General features: G+C 31.1%; 1 protein-coding gene across 3 annotated transcripts in view; it reads right to left on the bottom strand.

The window, feature by feature from the left end:
• side-VI (sidestep VI transmembrane protein) overlaps nucleotides 1–18126 on the bottom strand; it is a 481913-nt gene that overhangs the window by 119433 nt on the left and 344354 nt on the right. For all 3 annotated transcript variants that reach the window (XM_088044224.1, XM_088044994.1, XM_088045766.1), the window contains exon 5: nucleotides 1167–1277. In XM_088044224.1, the coding sequence (XP_087900350.1) occupies nucleotides 1167–1277 (111 nt within the window). The remainder of the gene's footprint in view (nucleotides 1–1166; nucleotides 1278–18126) is intronic.

The following is an 18126-nucleotide window of genomic DNA, read 5'->3' as shown; positions in this document are numbered from 1 at the left end:
AAACTTATGGAAGTTACTATTTCTAAAGTGTTCATTAACGGCACCAGACTACAAATTACTAGAACAAAATAGAGATTTTAGAAAATTTTATTTTAGAATAAACCAGAAATTTTCGAATTTTTGTTAATAACATTTGTATCTTTCTCAGTTTATAAGTTATGACAATTAAATTTGAGAAGGTTATTACTTCTTCTATAACTGTACTAAACAGAAAAATTTTCGAACAAAAAATGCAGTAGTTATAAAGTTTTAGTAGGTGGCCCACGGAAATCTCTGGATCTCGTTTTTTTCGTGGACCTCGTTTTTCTATGGCGTTCAATATTAATTTAAGATTGCATTTCCTAAAATTTCACTCGATGGCCAAAATACCGATAATTCTACCTACATACATACAGTTTGCCGTAATAACAAATAACTAAATTACACCTTTAAAGATGAATAAAATCACTAAATTGGCAACAAGAAAATATTTTCACCATTACGCGTCTGGAATTTTCCGCTGAATCTCGACTTGGAATCTGATATATAATTTCCATTATAATATAAAACTGATAGATGTTCTCCGATCGCGCATAAAATTCCGTTTCCTCCCAACCGGTTTTCTAACTAATTGTCTAGAAACCCGATCAAAAAGCCCCCAAATTTCCACCGAATTTGTGGTGGTACCGCGCGCTGCCGTCTACTTAACTTCACAAGTAATCGATTCTATTTTTTATGACTTCCATATTACAGTTTTTATTAGAGGTGTTCTCCCTCGGCGACAATAAAAATCGTCAATTCCAACAGTAACCGATGAGTTCGTTCGCTTTATTCCGGCGGAAAATTGTTTTAATAATACTGTTCCAAAGCTTTCATTACGAATCAGCGCGCTTCGATTATTACAGAAAACGCTTGAACTTTCACCAGTTCAGTGCTTCTCTTAATGAATGAAGACCGATGTAAAAAATAACGGTTATGGGTCAACAACAGCCACGAACCAAACAATAATTGGTAATATCGTAAATCAACAGAAATGTCCTCGAACTTAATAAAGCCCGGGTGATCTCTTTTTACGCTATCATATAAATTAGTATTGCTAATAACGGCGATGGGACTCTGTGCACTGAAGAAATAAAATTGCGAATAAAAATCAATACCGCCCTGTTGAAAAGAGAATTTCAACTCACCCCCGCTAACAATACAAGTTAATTTCATGTCTCCTCCTTCTTCGTAGGGCCCCGCCAGAGATGGAACTTCTTTACCTCGTTCGTCTATAATAGTCGGTTTTTGAGGCGGAACTGAAAAAAAAATACAAAGAATTAACGCACGCCTGGCTTAAAACTTCAACAAGTCGTAGCAGATATGAATTTATGCAGTTTGCATCAAACTAATGGAAGCTATGGCTAAGTTTTTAAATGAAATAAGAAAGTTTTAATGAGGAAGTAATGGTAGTTTTGTAGAGTTTGAATAGCTCCACAGCAAATAAAATAAAACATTTAAGACGCGCTTAATTATTTAATCAATCATCGTGAAAATAATTAATGAAATTTGAATTTTTGCCTTCGCGTGATAATTTTTGCAATAATTTGTACCTACTCTGTTTTTACAGGTTTCCTAGGTTCTAATTCTTAAAAATTTGAATGTACGTTTTAAACAGACTCCCTTTGAATCTCATTTTTAAATTCTTAAATTTTTTTGGATTTCGTTCGAATTTTTTATCTTTTTGTTTTAGACAGATAGTTCTCACAGATTTTCTTAGATTTTTCGTGTATTTTTAAACGGTTTCAGTTGTAAATTTTTCCGCATTTTTCTAAACTCCGTGGATAATTTAGCATTTCGACAACCAGTAAAATTTTGGTTTTTGTTGTTGTTTACATTCCTTGGCCCTTCTCATTTTTCAAATTTTTAAATTTTATTTTATTAAATTCATTTTTCACAATTTTAAAAATTTTCGTGTATTTTTTTAAAAATGTTTTTTGACTTTTCCACGTTTCCACGTATAAGAAATCATTAATGAAATATCTCTGAGCGTTTTGTACATGTAATAATAAAACTAATTTTTCGGTTTTATTTTTTCCTTTTTTTGGACAGTTAGTTCCTACAAATGTTCTTACATTTTCTGTGTATTTTTAAATAGTTTCGATTGTGGATTTTTCCGGTATTTTCTTAATTACGCGGATTTTTTTGATTTGGGCAAACTGTATGATTTTTGTTTTTTTTTTTGTTGTAGTTTACCTTTCTTTCCATTTCTCAACTTATTTCAATATATCAGATTTTGCATTGTTCTGACTTCTATTTTCAACATTTTAGTCACGAGTTGAAGTTAGCCACCCATGAAATTAATAGTTGATTTGATGGAGTAGTGATTTCGATGGTTCTAAACGTACTAGAAAAAGTAAAGTGTGTAACAAGCTTTAAACTGCTATAATCACTCGCTCCGCTCCTGCCTAAATAAATTCGTGACTAAAGTGACATTTATAAAACTTGTTACATAATATACCCACTATTAACGAACAAGTTGACTAATAAAGGCGATTAATAATAACACTGGTAAACACGATTTTTGTCGTCGGCGTAAAAAGTTGATATTCTTATGTAATTTGATCCCCTGAACACGATGGTAAAAGGGGTAATAACTCACCTTACATATATTTTTTTTATAAAACAAATTATTTTTATCTGGAACTAAGGCTACTAGACAGTTAGGTGAATGAAAACGACAGAAATTAATATCTAGTTTCCGAAATTTTACCATAAAATCTTTATTTTCCAACAACGATTTCATCGATTTACATAATATTTTGCACATTATCTTGAAATGATCTTAGATGCTACTGCAATCAAATTAGCTGTTGGTTCATATCTCACAAACTAGACGTTCTGTAAATTTTTTTTCGATCAAAATTACATTAGGTACACTAATTTTTACCAAGACGACATGTTTTAACTTATATTTTGTCGGCCAGTGTCATCAAAATGTTTATACTAATAACTCGAAACAAGTGGGTTACGAAAAAAATTAATTTTCGAGCATATAAAAAAAATTAAAAATTTGGCAAGAGAAAATAGCTCTAAAGTCAAACGGTCTCCGTTTTGAATCCCTATCAAACCGCTAGTTTTCATATTTTTCACATTCTATCTAAATCTATCCATTGCATAGTGGCACAAAGTGCTTTATGTAGTTATTATTATAACAATAGTCTATTATTGAGGGTCATCAATGTACAATGTTCGACCATCATTAACAAACGGTCGACGCAAATGGTTATTTAACTAAAAAGTTGATTAATAAAAGCAATTAGAAATCGAAAGGTTTTAACGCACGAACGTAGTAAAAACGTTTATAAATTGAGATTATAATATAATTATAGTCATTCATTCCCAAAACGAGTTAAATATAAAACTTTTCAGTAAAAGATATTTCAAGAAAATTAAGGAAGATGGGGGGGAGAATTTATTAAAGACTTGTATCAATTACACAATAGTACTGTACTTCATAAAAAAATGTTCATTATTGAGAGCCATTCATAAATGCTTTTAAACCAAAAATCGTGCATTAGTGACCATTAATTAAACGGTCGGCAGTTATTTTACGAACAAGTTGGTTAATGAAAACGATTAACAATAGAAGTGATTTACCGTACGAGAATAGTGAGTGCATTTTTTAAAAATCGAGATTATTAATCCCTCATTAACAAACTAGTTAGATAAAATACTTTTCCGTCGACTGATATGTTGAGAAAATGAAGAAAAATTAAAAATTTATGTGCTAGATAATTTAAAAAATAATTAAAAAAATTTGGCATGGAAAAAATGGCCTAGAGATGCGAAACTTTTTGCCCCCAAAAGTAAAAATTTCAGGTTCGATTCCCACACAAGTGTCGTTTTTCCCATATTTAACAGATCTGACCCCAACATACTCGTATATTACACAGAGACCCAAATTGCCTATGTGGTCGCCAGTACTCCAAAAAAGATGGTTTGTTGGTGTTGAGGACAATTAATGAACAATTTTGGACTAAAAATCGTGCATTAATGCCGTCATTACTGAACGGCCGACGGAAAAGCTTATAAAATGACATCTAAATTCGAGTTTTTGTATAAATGTGGATCGTTTTTCTTTTTTTTTAATTTTGTATTTTACTTTAATTTTTTTTTTCTAGTCTTAGATTCTTTAATTTAATACTGTTCTTTATTTAGTTTAGCTTTTAAAATCGTTGTATGCTTAAAATTCTTTGCCGTACTGTTTACTGAGTGGATTTCTATAAATTCTCCATACGTCTCATAGTCATTTGTGTACCAAAAAAATACTTTTTAGCCAAGCCTTTTTTTAGTGGCCAAGGCGATCAAATTTTTAGAAATTTACAATTTATTTAAGATTTACAATTTATTTATGGTTTATTGATTTAATCATTTATAACGACTGAATAATTGGAAATATTTATGTATCCTTAAGAAAAGTTCATATTTTCTTTATTTACATGCATTTGCAGTTTCGGCATGTGTAGCTTTACATTTTGTATAAATTAGATTTGATTTTGATGTTGTTGCAGCAGCACTGCTAGAGATGTTTATTTCCAATAATTAAATACGTCTTTGTTGCACTTTACAGAAGTTTGTCGATTTGATTTTACCCAAATAATTATAAAATTGTGGGTAATGTCGGTATCTGGATGTAATATGCAAAACTATGGATAGATGGCGCCACCATAGATCGGCCAAAAATGGTTGACTTACTTTTAGGCCGCTTTTGAGGCCTAAAAATTCAATTTTAGTTTAAGTTGCCTAAAAAAGTAATTTTCTTAAAAAAAAGTATGAAAAGTACAAAAAAAGTTTTGAACTCTCGGAAATTCCCTAATTTTATACAAAATTAAAGAATTCATTAGAAGTCTTAAAAATTCCTAAGAATTGCTTGAAGTTATATGAAAGTTTATTAAATTAATTGAGTTATTTAAATTTTTCTTGAAATTACAGGACTATTTTAGATTCCCAATTTTGTATGAGTTTTTCTCCGACTTGTTCTACTTTTCATAGTTTGGATATTTTTCCAGATTTACAATTTTCTAAAAGTTTTTTAAACTTTTAAAGCGTTCTGTATTTATCCCAATCCTGCAATTTTTTCAAATTTTTGGTTTTTAAGTCTCTTTCTCTAAAATTTTTATTTTTTTATGATTTTCTGCAACTTTTCTGATCATTTGAGACACTCTAGAAATTAGGGATACAATAGGAATTATAAATTGTAGAAACACCAAGCGATGAAGCAAAAGAATCAGAGAAAAACTAACCAAAATTGAATTTCATTGAATGTACTCCATTTCTAACGAGTACAAACCTCGAGTGTGTCAATTCATACAAGTAGAAAATATACATTCTATCTGAGTTTTACACTGTACTTTTTCTACGACTGCACATTTTTCTTTATTCAAGCAAAATAAACACTGGACGATAACGCTGATAACTGATTCACAATCAACACTTTTCTAGACAGTCGTAAAAAATAATATATTATAGAACAAGTGGCAGAACGGCCTATATTTCAGCACGCGTGCTGGATTAGTCTCTGCGACCAGTTTTAGCTACTATTTTCCACATTTAGGCTATTATTATTATTAAAAATCAAACTAGCGTCCAAGCTGGCACATCATCTTCAGTCTTTGTTGACATATCTACTCCCATTTAATTACATTTTCCGGGCATAATCCGGAACTACACAAACAAGTCCGTTTTGTACTATATACTTTGAGAACATCACGTGACCACCATCAAGAAGGGACAATATCCCTCTGTCTCTCCAGACAACTTGTTAACGAGTTTGAGAAATGTGGAGTTGCTCAAATTTAAGTAATACTTTCCTAAAACCTAAAACGCTCGCGTATAATTTTCATTCGATGTTGTAATGTAAATGGTCCATCAAGAATTCCTTCAATATGAAACTTTGGAAATTGAAGCAATTTTGTATCATTTGTTATTTATTAAGTACAAGCACAGCAGTTGCGATACGGAACACTTAAACTTTTTAATTGGGACTTGGGCACGCGATGCTTCATCCGAATGTACACGCGATTACCCGAAACTTTGGAATTTTCCAGCCTAATAAAATTATACTTGAGTGAGGGGTAATTTTGCCAGAGCGGCTTCCTCATTCGTACGGGGCAAATACAAATAAAATTGGCTGGGCTTGCGTCTCGTTGTATTTATTTTTAGGCGATTATATCAAGGGATATTGAGAAAATTACCGTACTCGGCATGAATTCAGAGACGAAGAGGAAATATTCCGAGGAGAAAATTCTTGGCGCGACCGCACTATTGGAATGCTGCGCATGATGGCGGAGTAATCATCAAATCTGTGCTTTGCTCCTACACATCTTCCTGCGAGGATTCAAAGAGTTTACTTATGCAGAATGAACAGCAGACTACGCAGAATTGGAATAATAAGATGTGGGATCTTTGAAAAGGAAGTTTTTTCTTAATGCGCACTACACCTGATTGATCGTTGTTTCAGATCTTTTTGTGGTGACGAAAGGTGAGAATAATTGTCGCTTTGTCGAACGAGTGCAGTCATTACTGTAAGAGGATTGTGTGAAAAAAATTGTGTGTGCATTTTCTTTTTGATGTGTCGCTCCCATTAAATGAGCATATTGGTTTACGGACTCATTTGAGTCCGTAAAATGAGTCTTTTTCGGACTTAATCCTTGACAACGAATTTGGGTGTAGTGGTTAACATGGTGTCTGCCCCTCGTCCGTAAACAGCAATCATTAGTCCGCAAAAACTGAATTTTAGGCACATGTAATAAAAATAACTATTTGAGAATTGCGTCATCTCTGGTAGCGTTGCGGTTTGCAATAATGCAAGTTAATGAATAATGCAGATTTCATAAAATCTCCGATAAAATCACAATAACCCTCAAGACGAGCAAGAGTTTAATAAAACATGTCGTTTCAATAAAAGTCTGAAGACGACTAACATAACCAGGTCGAGTTAAAACGTTTTTGCTTCAGAATATTACTATGCATTTCTTGATCTGATCATGACTTTACTTATCTTCATGTCGATTACATTGTGTTCTTAAGAGTGCTTTCTAGCATATTTTTTCTTTTATTTCCACTCAAAATAAGAAAAAATCAGGAAAAGATAATGACAAAAATCTCACCCGGCGCCTCCACCATTTTTATACATTAATATTTTGTCATGTTTAACAAATACTGAACACAATATCTAAAAAATTTGTAAAAAGGATTTTTTTAGAGTGGGTTCTAATGGTTCTTTACTTTCCTTCTGATAAAAACACTTTCCAGCGAGGTGTGTTTTCATTTGAACCAATATTAAGAGAGCAAAAACAAGTTATTTTACAGTGCGTTTTTTTAACAGTAGCCGTAAAGACTATAACGCTACATTTTCAACCCTATGATAACTTTTATTAAGGTCAAAATTCAAAGTTTTCTAAAATTTCTAAAAATTTCAACATTCTCCACTAAAATTCGTAATTTTGGTAATTTTAGTTCATAGGGCAACTATGAAATTTAGTAAAGTCGTTGATAAACTCTATTAAATATCAACATTTTTAGCGAAACACAAATTTTAGAAATTTTCATTTCTATGACATAATCCACCAAAATTCGTAATTTTGGTAATTTTAGATTTGCAGTTATGAAACTTAGGGAAATTACTATTTTTGAGTCGTAGATTAATTCCAATAAATTTCAAAATTTTTTGCACAAAAACCGAAATTTTTGAAATATTTTTTTCAAGACAGAAAAATTTTCGACTTCCACCACTAAAATTCGTCATTTTGGTAATTTTCGTACTGCAGCTATGAAATTTAGAAAGGTTACTACTTTTAATTCGTGAATCAACTACACCAAATTCCAAAACTTTCTTGCAAAAGACGTAAATTTTAGAAATTTTTGTTTTCAAAACAGAAAAATTTTCGACTTCCACCACAAAAATTCGTAATTTTCGAAATTTTTGATTTGCTGCTATAAAATTTGGGAAGTTACTAGTTTTTAATTCGTGAAATATTTACATCTAATTCTAAAACTTTCATGATAAAGACGCAAATTGTAAAAATTTTCTTTTCCAAGCAAAGAAAAATTTTCGACATCCTTCGCTAAAATTTGTACTTTTAATAGTTTTTGTTTCGCAGCAATGAAATTTGGTGAAGTTCCTGTTTTAAGTCGTCGATTAATTCTACTAAATTCTAATTATTCTGCAAAAGACCCAAATTTTAGAAATATTTGTTTTCAAGACAGAAAAATGTTCGACTTCCACCACTAAAATTCGTCATTTTGGTAATTTTCGTACTGCAGCTATGAAATTTAGGAAGGTTACTACTTTTAATTCGTAAATCAACTACACCAAATGCCAAAACTTTCTTGCAAAAGACGTAAATCTTAAAAGTTATTGTTTCCAAAACACAGAAAAATTTTCGACTTCCACCACAAAAATTCGTAATTTTGGTAATTTTGGTAATTTTCGTTTTGCTGCTATCAATTTTGAAAAGTTACTAATTTGTAATTCGTGAATTATTTACATCTAATTCCAAAACTTTTATGCCAAAGACGCAAATTGTAGAAATTTTCATTTCAAGGAGAGAAAAATTTTCGACATTGGTCGCTAAAATTTGTAATTTGACTAATTTTTTTTCGCAGCTACAAAATTTGGTGAAGTTACTATTTTTAAGTCGCCGATTAATTCCACTAAATTCTAAAAATTTTCTGCAAAAGACCCAAATTTTAGAAATATTTATTTTCAAGACAGAAAAATTTTTGACTTCCACCACTAAAATTCGTAATTTTAATAATTTTCGTTCTGAGATATGAAATTTATGAAAGTTACTACTTTCAATTTGTGAATCAACTACACTAAATTCTAAAAGTTTTTTACAAAAGACCTAAATTTTAGAAATATTTATTTTTAGGACAGAAAAATTTTTGACTTGCATCACTAAAATTCCTAATTTTGGTAATTTTAGTTCTGCAGCTATGAAATTTAGGAAGGTTACTACTTTTAATTCGTAAAATTAACAACACCAAATTACTAAACTTTCTTGCAAAAGACACAAATTTTTGAAATTTTCTTTTCCAAGCAGAGAAAAATTTTCGACAATTTTCGATAAAATTCGTAATTTTAGTAATTTTTGTTTCGCAGCTATGAAATTTGATTAAGTTACTATTTTAAAGTAGTCGATTAATTCTACTAAATTCTAAAAGTTTTCTGTAAAAAACCCAAATTGTCGAAATATTTATTTTCAAAACATAAAAATTTTCGACTTCCACCACTAAAATTTGTAATTTTGGTAATTTTTGTTCTGCTGCTGTAAAATTTAAGACGGTTACTACTTTTAATTCGTAAATCAACTATACCAAATTCCAAACTTTCTTACAAAAGACGCAAATTTTAAAAATTTTTATTTCCAAAACAGAAACAAATGTTTGACTTCCTCCACTAAAATTTGTAATTTTGTTAATTTTTGTTCTGCTACTATAAAACTATAAAGTTACTTTTTCTGAGTTGTCAATTAATTCCACCAAATTCCAAAAATTTTCTGCAACAGACCCAATTTTTTTCATTTTCAAGATAGAGAAATTTGAAAAGAAAATTGGGAAAGTTACAAATTTTTAATTCATGAATTAACTTCACCAAATTCTAAAACTTTCTTGCAAAAGACGCAAATTTTAGTAATTTTTTTTTCCAAGCAGAGAATTTTTTTTTACATCCTTTGCTAAAATTCGTAATTTTAGTAATTTCTGTTTCGCAGCGAGGAAATTTATAGAAGTTTCTATCTTTGAGGGATGAATTAATTACATCATAGTCCAAAATTTTCCTGCAAAAGACACAAATTTTAGAAATCTCCATTTTTAAGACAGAAAAGTTTTAGACTTCCTCCACTAAAATTCGTAATTTTTGTAATTTTTGCTCTGTAAACATAAACTTTGAGAAAGTTAAAATTTTTTAGTTGTGAATAATAAATGTGTTAATAAACACAAGTTTTAGAAATTTTCATTTCCTACTCATACATATTGAGGTATCCATACTTGAACAAAAAATGTGGAGAATTTAAACAATTTAAGAAAATTAAAGTTCAAAGTCGAACTGTAACAAAGGCGGAGAATGAAGTTGCTTCAGCTAAAATGAAATCAGATAAACTCTACGTGAGGCAAACACACAGTTGAGATTACAGTCTGAGTTTAGTCTTCAACATCTTAAAAACTAACTGATTTTTAGAACACGATTTTAGCCCTTGATTAGAGTTTTGTAATTTTGTGGGGCTCATTATTCGGCGTTTGACGTCTTTATTGTCATTTTTATCACTAGCATCAAAAGTGGCTATAAACAGTCAAAGAAATTTGCAACTAATTACAGAAATATGAGTTTAGATTTTTTTAAATGACACTTTTGAGTAATTTGAGTGAAGTTTACTCTGATATGTATAATGTGTTGCCTATACAAAAATTGGGCGTAAACAGATAAAGTGGACACTCTGTATTTTTTTTTTAAATATTCACGCCTCGCTTCTTGTGTTTTGCATGAAACTATTCGCCTTGCATGATTTCTATGTCGCTAGCTCGTCGCTCAAATAGCATGCACGCAACGCAAGTTTTACTTTTACTCCTAATAATGCATACACTATTATTAGCGTAACAAAAGTTGAAAATTCCTGTGACCTTGATAAGATTTATAGTCGTCGCCACCGCTATTGTAGCACGTGTTTTTTAATCAATAAAGTCAAAGCAGAATAAACCAAGGTTTATTAATTAATTTAATTTCTATCGTGGATTCCAGTCAAGGGAATCCACGATAGAAATTGTATTGAACTCGGGAATCAGAGATAATAAATAAAAAATTGCTCAAATATTTTGACTTTTCATTCTTTTAATGAGAGTATGGAACTTTTTCGTTTGTAATTTATTTGCTAGTAAAAGTACATCGGTATGTGCTGATTACGTTTGAAAAAAGTGCTTCAATTAAATTGTAGACTGACAAGCGATCGAACATGGAAATGAAAAAGTTTTTGTTGTTTTTGCTTGCTCTGCGGAATACATGATATCGTGCTGTGTGATTTCTAATGGCGGTTGTAACAAGCGAGTGGATATCAATAACGTATTACTAAGGTTTTGCGGAAAATATGGCTGGACACTAATGACTCAATTTATAAACCAATATTAGTGGAGACGTTTACATGCGCATCTATGAAGATTAGTTGGCGAAATTGTGTACTAAATCGACAACTTGGACATCTTAGTGCGCCACTGATAAAGTCCATAATAAAAAATGTAAATTGAGTCATACTGAATTTGTCACTTGACGTCGCGTTTTTCTGTGCAAACTTGTACTGGTCGAATCCGAACCGGTTTCTGGCCAGAGCGAACAGCGCAAAAGTCGAAGAAAATGTCTTTTTGTGGGTTTGTTACAACATCCAGCAATTATTTTCGAAAATTGGTAAATATTAAAATTTTAGGCGTCGCGATGCCAGACAGATTTATTTGAGCATTTTATTATAAACGAAGCCTAGTCCATTACGCTTAATATTATTGGAATTCAATAAAAAATTAATATGGAAACGTTCAAATATTTAATGACTTCCATCTAGCCAATAAAATGCTTTTTAATTTTCGAAAAATTATTGCGAAATTTTTATTAAACCCTCTGGAAACCTGAATTTTAGTTATTTCTAGTTTTATATTCAATACCGAATTTCGCCACTTTTTTCATCCCTCATGAAGCGACAATATCCCCGGAAACTTGTTGATAAACTATTATCTATAAGTTTTTCTCGCCATGTATCATTTGTCATCTCCAGAGCTCGGGGTCAACACTGCTCGGAAGTAAGTGGCATCTCTTAAACGAGCATTCTTACCCTACAGAATCATAAATAATTTTCCATCGATTGAAATATTCATTTTTTTCGTAATAGACGAATTTTCAGTTTTTACATTTCTGTTTCAGTAAAAATGTAGATTGGTTTTCAGTCCTGGCGGATAATCAAATCAGGCACTCTTCGTGAAATTATTGGCTGGGGTTGCGGCATTGTGGAACTTAATTCTCCAAACCGCTTTTAAATTAAACCCATTTGAATGAAGTAACGTAATAATGGAAAAATAACGCGACGAGTTAAACTTCGATATCTTATTTGCGTGTCGATTGGATTACTTGAGATGTGTCGCAGGATTAAGAAGTTCTCATGCGGATTTTCGCAATTTTTGCATATTTTGTCATTTTGCAGTTGAAAGTCGTTTTTAAATTAGAATTTTCTTCAAATTCTGGTTCCAAAACCTGTTTTCCCCATCAGGTCAAAACTTAAAAAATTCAAATAATTTTTCTTTGCGTTCACTTTTCTTTTTTTTCAGTATTGCTTAATAACTTGCTAAATTATGAAACTTTATAATGCATTGTTGGAAGGGTAATTAAATAAGCTTTCCAACGAACTATAGAAGTCGCCAAGAAAGTAAGTTATTTTTGCCAAGTAAGATATTTGAGAAAAACTGATGAAAATTTTGATAAACTGACAATTAAAAAAATTTCAATGCTAGTTTCTGTAGAACTCCGTAAATTGGTATTTTCAATTTTTCATATAAAAGGTCATAATAAATAAATAAAATATCACAGTTGATACAGCGTTATATTAAATGGGTTTGAAATGAGCCTTTAGCAGAAATGTTCAGTCAAAAGATGAGCTTTAGTTAATTGTAATTATACTAAAGCTTTCAAAAACAAGCTTAGCCAAAGGCTTACTTTTTCTTCTTGCTCACTAAACCTCATAAAAACCAAAGGTTGCTTTTCGTTGTTGAAGCAAACCTTATTTTTCCTGCAGAAAAAGCTGAACTTTTTAATTTAAACGCCTTCGACAGAGCCAAAAAATGAGATTTTTTAGTTTGTCTGCGGAACCTTTCAAGTGCAAGCTCAGCCAAACCACTTAAACGTAATGGCAAGCGCATAATAAGCTGAGCTTTTGTGGTTTTACTGAATCTTTCAAAGACAAGTTGTTCTTCGAACAGTTTAAACCCAAGCTCTACTCTCTAATTAACTACAACAAAATCCAAAACTTTCATGTCAAAAACGCAAATTGCAGAAATTTTCTTTTCCAAGCAGAGAAAAATTTTCGACATTCTTCGCTAAAATTTGTAATCTTAATAATTTTTGTTCTGCAGATATGAAATTTAGGAAAGTTACTACTTTTAATTTGTGAATCAACTACACTAAATTCTAAAACTTTCTTACAAAAGACGCAAATTTTAGAAATCTTCAGCACACAGACAAATTTTTGACTTAATTTTTGTTCTGCTGCTATAAAACTTAGTGAAGTTACTATTTTTGAGTCGTCAATGAATTCCACCAAATTTCAAAAATTTTCTGCAACAGACCCAAATTTTAGAAATTTTCATTTTAAAGACAGAAAAATTTTTGACTTCCACCACTAAAATTCGTAATTTTGGTAATTGTCGTTCTGTTGCTAAGAAATTTCGGAAAGTTACTAATTTTTAATTCGTGAATTAATTACACCAAATTCCAAAACTGATGCAAATTTTGATAATGTCATAATAAATAAATGAAATATCAAGACCAAGTTAGTACAGCGTTATATTAAATGGGCTTGAAATGAGCCTTTAGCAGACATGTTCAGTCAAAAAATGAGCTTTTATTAACATACTAGATGTGGTTATACTAAAGCTTTCAAAAACAAGCTTAGCCAAAGACTCACCTTTTCTTATTGCTCACTGAACCTCATAAACACAAGCTCAGCCAAAAGTTGCCTTTCGTTGTTAAAGCAAACCTCATTTTTCCTGCAGAAAAGGCTGAGCTTTTGACAGAGCTTTTTTTGCTTGTCTTCTAAACCTTTTAAGTGCCAGCTTAGCCAAACCATTTAAACGTAATAGCAAGCGTATGATAAGCTGAGCTTTTGTGGTTTTACTGAATCTTTCAAAGGCAAATTGTTTTTTTAAAGTTTAAACGCAAGTTCTTGTTCTACTAAATTTAGTTTTTCCTGCAGAGATAGCTGAGCTTTCCCTCTGCCTGTCTGAATCTTCCATACATAAGCTCACTTTGAAGGAAGAGCTTTAGTTACCAAAAACTGCGCTTCCTTTGTTATACTAAATATTGTTAAAATAAAATAATGGTAAAATGAGCCTTTTAAAGAAACGCAAATTCTGAGCTTTTGTTGTCATACTAGATGTGGTTATACTGAAAGTTTCTAGTTGCTCTCTAAGCTTTTAAATGCAAACTCAGCCGAACCTGTCCTTTCGTTGTTATACCAAACTTCATTTTTCCTGCAAAGATGGCTGAGCTTTCTTATTTGCTCTCCGAACCACTTAGACGCCTTGGACTGAGCTTTCTTTATTAAACCTACTAGATGTCATTTAATCGAGCCTTGGAATGCAAACGAAGAATGAGTTTTTGATGTTATATGTATAAGACGTGGTTCAAATCAAACCATCAAAGACAAGCTCAGTCTTAGACTGAGCTTTTGCTGTTATATCATGTTAAATTTTGCCTGTAGAGAAAATTGAATTTTTCTGTCGTCTCTTTGAATTTTTTACTCGCAAAATGACCTTGAAAGAACAGCTTTTGTTATTTTATACTGGAAGTAGGTTTGCAAGACAAGCTCAGCCTTTGGCCTTTAGCTGAGCTTTTCTAGTTGTTCTTTGAACCGTATAAACGCGAGCTCAGCCGAAGGCGCTTTCGTTGTTTAACCTAACTTCATTTTTCTGGTAGAGAAGGCTGAGCTTTCTCATTTGCGAATTATTTAAACGCCTTCGACTGAGTTTTTATTATTATACTAGATGTAATTAATATTAGCCTTATAAAGGCATGCAAAAAATGAACCTTTTTGATATATTAGATGTGGTTATACTAAATTTTTCAAAGACAAGCTTAGCCAAAGGCTTTTGGCTGAGCTTTTCAAGCTGTTTTTTTGAACCGTTTAAATGTGAGCTCAGTTGAAGGCTGCGCTTTTGTTGTTATTCTAAAGAAGATGTTATACATCAAGCAGTTTTCTGAAATGTATTTTTCTGCTTCTCGTTGGCATTAACAATATATTATGATACGAGTTTAATAATCGCCAATTTGCCGCACGCACGTGTTTAAAGCAAGAGCGTAGCGAGTGGTGCTATAAAAAAGCAACTGCAACAAAATGAATTAGAAACGAACTATAATACGCTATTAATTCGTTTGCTCCATAAACTATAAATTACAAAATCTAAGGAAATGTATTGAAACCAAGCACAACAATAAATATTTAAGTATTTTATTTATTTAATTTTATTTAATTAAATTATTGAGCTTTGCCTAGAAATTATGATTTTGTAAGCAATGACACCAATTTCGTAATAAAACAGTAAAGAAAAGGAAAAGTTTTAATTTTTTGAAAAATTTGTAATGTTTTTGGTTCTGCAATTTTTAAACGGAAAGAATAACAATACATTTGTCAATGCCTCAAAAAGGCAAGATCAATGATGCATTACAACAAAATCAATGTAATAATTTTTGGCTTATAAAAAAAATGCATATGAAAATCATTGAAAACAGACTTTTTGGGAAAATCAGTTTTTTAAAAATATCATTAGAAGTGCATACTAACCTTAGCGATGAGTTTTATAGGTCGTAGTAAAGCCTATTAAATTAACTTTCCAAAACACTGGCGAGCAATTCTATACCATTTTATAAGTTTAAAAAAAAAACTGAAGAAAATAAATTTTTGTGCCTGAATGCGGACCTGATGGAGCAAAACGGACTTCAGAGTTGAAATCACTTTAAGAAAGATTTTCTATTTCAACCGTACAATTTTTAAAACAATTTATTTGCGTATTTCAAATCATAAGTAATCCGATCTCTTAATTTCTCCCAAGCAAAGTAATCTAAAACGCGAATGTCGTGCCTTCATTTGCTCGCGAAGTCTCACCTAATTTCGATGTTTCCGAATCAATCTCTCGAGAACAAAGTAAAATCCCTAGTTAAAGTACACAGTGGTAGTTCTCAAAATCAATATAGGGTTGGCGTCAGGTGGAAAATACGCGCCAAACCAGCTTCTCATACAGATCACAGCTTCCATTACTAAACTTTCATTATTTCTCGTTCGTATTCAAATAACAAACTTCTTTTATAGCTAGAATGGAACTTTACCAAGTTTATACTGGTGAAAATATGGAAGCTGTCGAGCGTGATTCAGGAGTCATCATGGAGACGTTTATTTGACTAAAAATTACCGTTGTGATAGATTTATGCTCTTGTTGTGACACGAATGCCGTCATTAAGGTGCGGTGGAATTAATTGACGTAAGTGCGGTATTTTACTTATAATAAAACAGGTGAAATATTGAGATCTGGAGGAATTGTGACAGAATTTATTTCTTGTTTCTTGAGTGGGTGCTTGGAATTCATATCATTGCAGTACCTTGCAAACAGTAATGTAGATAACTTAATTTTTTAAATAAAAACATCAAGAAAAGTTCGTTCTTTTTTAGTTAGATGACTTCTCAAAAGTAAAAGATTCCTAATTTGAGACATTTAATAAACTAATTTCTACCAGATCAATACGCTGTACAATTCACCAAACGATTTGCCCATTTGATAGATTTGTGAATTTTCAAGCTAATTTACTATTTAATCAACTACGTTTAGTATGTACTGTGAGCATTTATTGAAGCAATGCTAATTGCTATTTAAACATGTAGACATTCACTGCTAGTCGCTTTGAAGAGGTTGAATAATTTCTGACAGAACATTATAAACATTTTACGAGATGCCATGATTTGTTTATATTAGCTTCCTGATCACACTGAATTTTAAATCCACGAACCGTTACAACAAAAATTAAACGCATGCAGTTTTATATTTTTCAGAAAGTTTTTATACTGACGCCAAAAATCGTGCTGTAATGAGCAATTGTTAAACGATTTTTAGTGACTTTTTGTTGAAGCTGCCCACCAGAAAGTCATGAAACTAGATTTTCGAATGGAACGGTGAAAGAGAAAATCTATTCTATTGTTGGCACAAATTTTTCTCGCTTCATCGGAACGACAGAACATTATCAAAAATTATATACAATATGTACTTACTAATGAATAATCAAGATTAAAAATTCCAAAATCATCTATACGAACCTGTTTTTCTGGATGTTTTAACGCTGGAGCACAAAAATTTAAAGAAATTACTGTTTTTGGCTTGTTTGCTGTCGGTTCTAAAATCAAAAGTCCTTGATCAACAGGAATAAATTTTCGAAATTTTTATTTTCAAAGCGATCGAAAAACTTCTAATGTTTAACATTCAGATCTGTAATTTTAGTAGTTTTGATGTTAGAGCAATGAAATTTAAACACTTAACTACTTTCACCTATTAACCGTCCAATTTTTAATGGAACAGAAACAAATTTTTATATTTAAAACGAACATGAAATTTTCAACATTTTTATTCGAGATTGTCGTTTTTACCCAAAAGAAATAAAATAAAAGTTGCAATTTTTGACCTGTTGACTGCTTGTTCCAAATCATAAATTTTTTAAACAAGAACGAATTTTAAAAATTTTTATTTTTAAAGCGAGTGAAAATTTTACAATATTTTCTATTCGGACCTGTAATTTTAGTAGTTTTGACGTTAAAACAATAAAATTTGGACAAATTACTACCTTTGACCTGTGGATTGTCTGTTTCAAATCCAAAATTCTTTAAGCAACAGGAACGGAATTAAAAAAAAATCGTTTTTAAATCGAGCGAAAATTTTCTAATACTGTAATTCTAGTAGTTTTGACGATAAAGCAATGAAATTTGGGTAAATTACTACTTTTGACCTACAAAACTGTATGTTAGAAATACAAAATCTTTTGAGCAACAGGAACGGATTGGAGAAACTTTTATTTTTAAAGCGAGCAAAAATTTCCAATATTTTTTAGTCGGATCTGTAGATTTGGTAGTTTAAACGTTAGAACATTAAAATTTAGAGAAACTATTTATGATCTGTTGACTGCTCCAAATCTTAAATTCCTTGAGCAACAAGAATGGATTTTAGAAATTTTCAATTTTGAAGCAAGCGAAAAATTTTTAATATTTAACATTTGGACCCGCAATTCCAGTATTTTAGACGCTATAACAACGAAATTTAAATAAATTAAACAGCACAAATATTTTAGAAATTCTTATTTTCAAAACGAACATAAAA

This window comes from Gnatocerus cornutus, chromosome 1 (assembly GCF_029298725.1).
Source record: "Gnatocerus cornutus isolate USDA-ARS CGAHR chromosome 1, icGnaCorn1.1, whole genome shotgun sequence".
Lineage (NCBI taxonomy): Eukaryota > Metazoa > Arthropoda > Insecta > Coleoptera > Tenebrionidae > Gnatocerus > Gnatocerus cornutus.
This window is presented reverse-complemented; position numbering and strand designations above follow the sequence as displayed.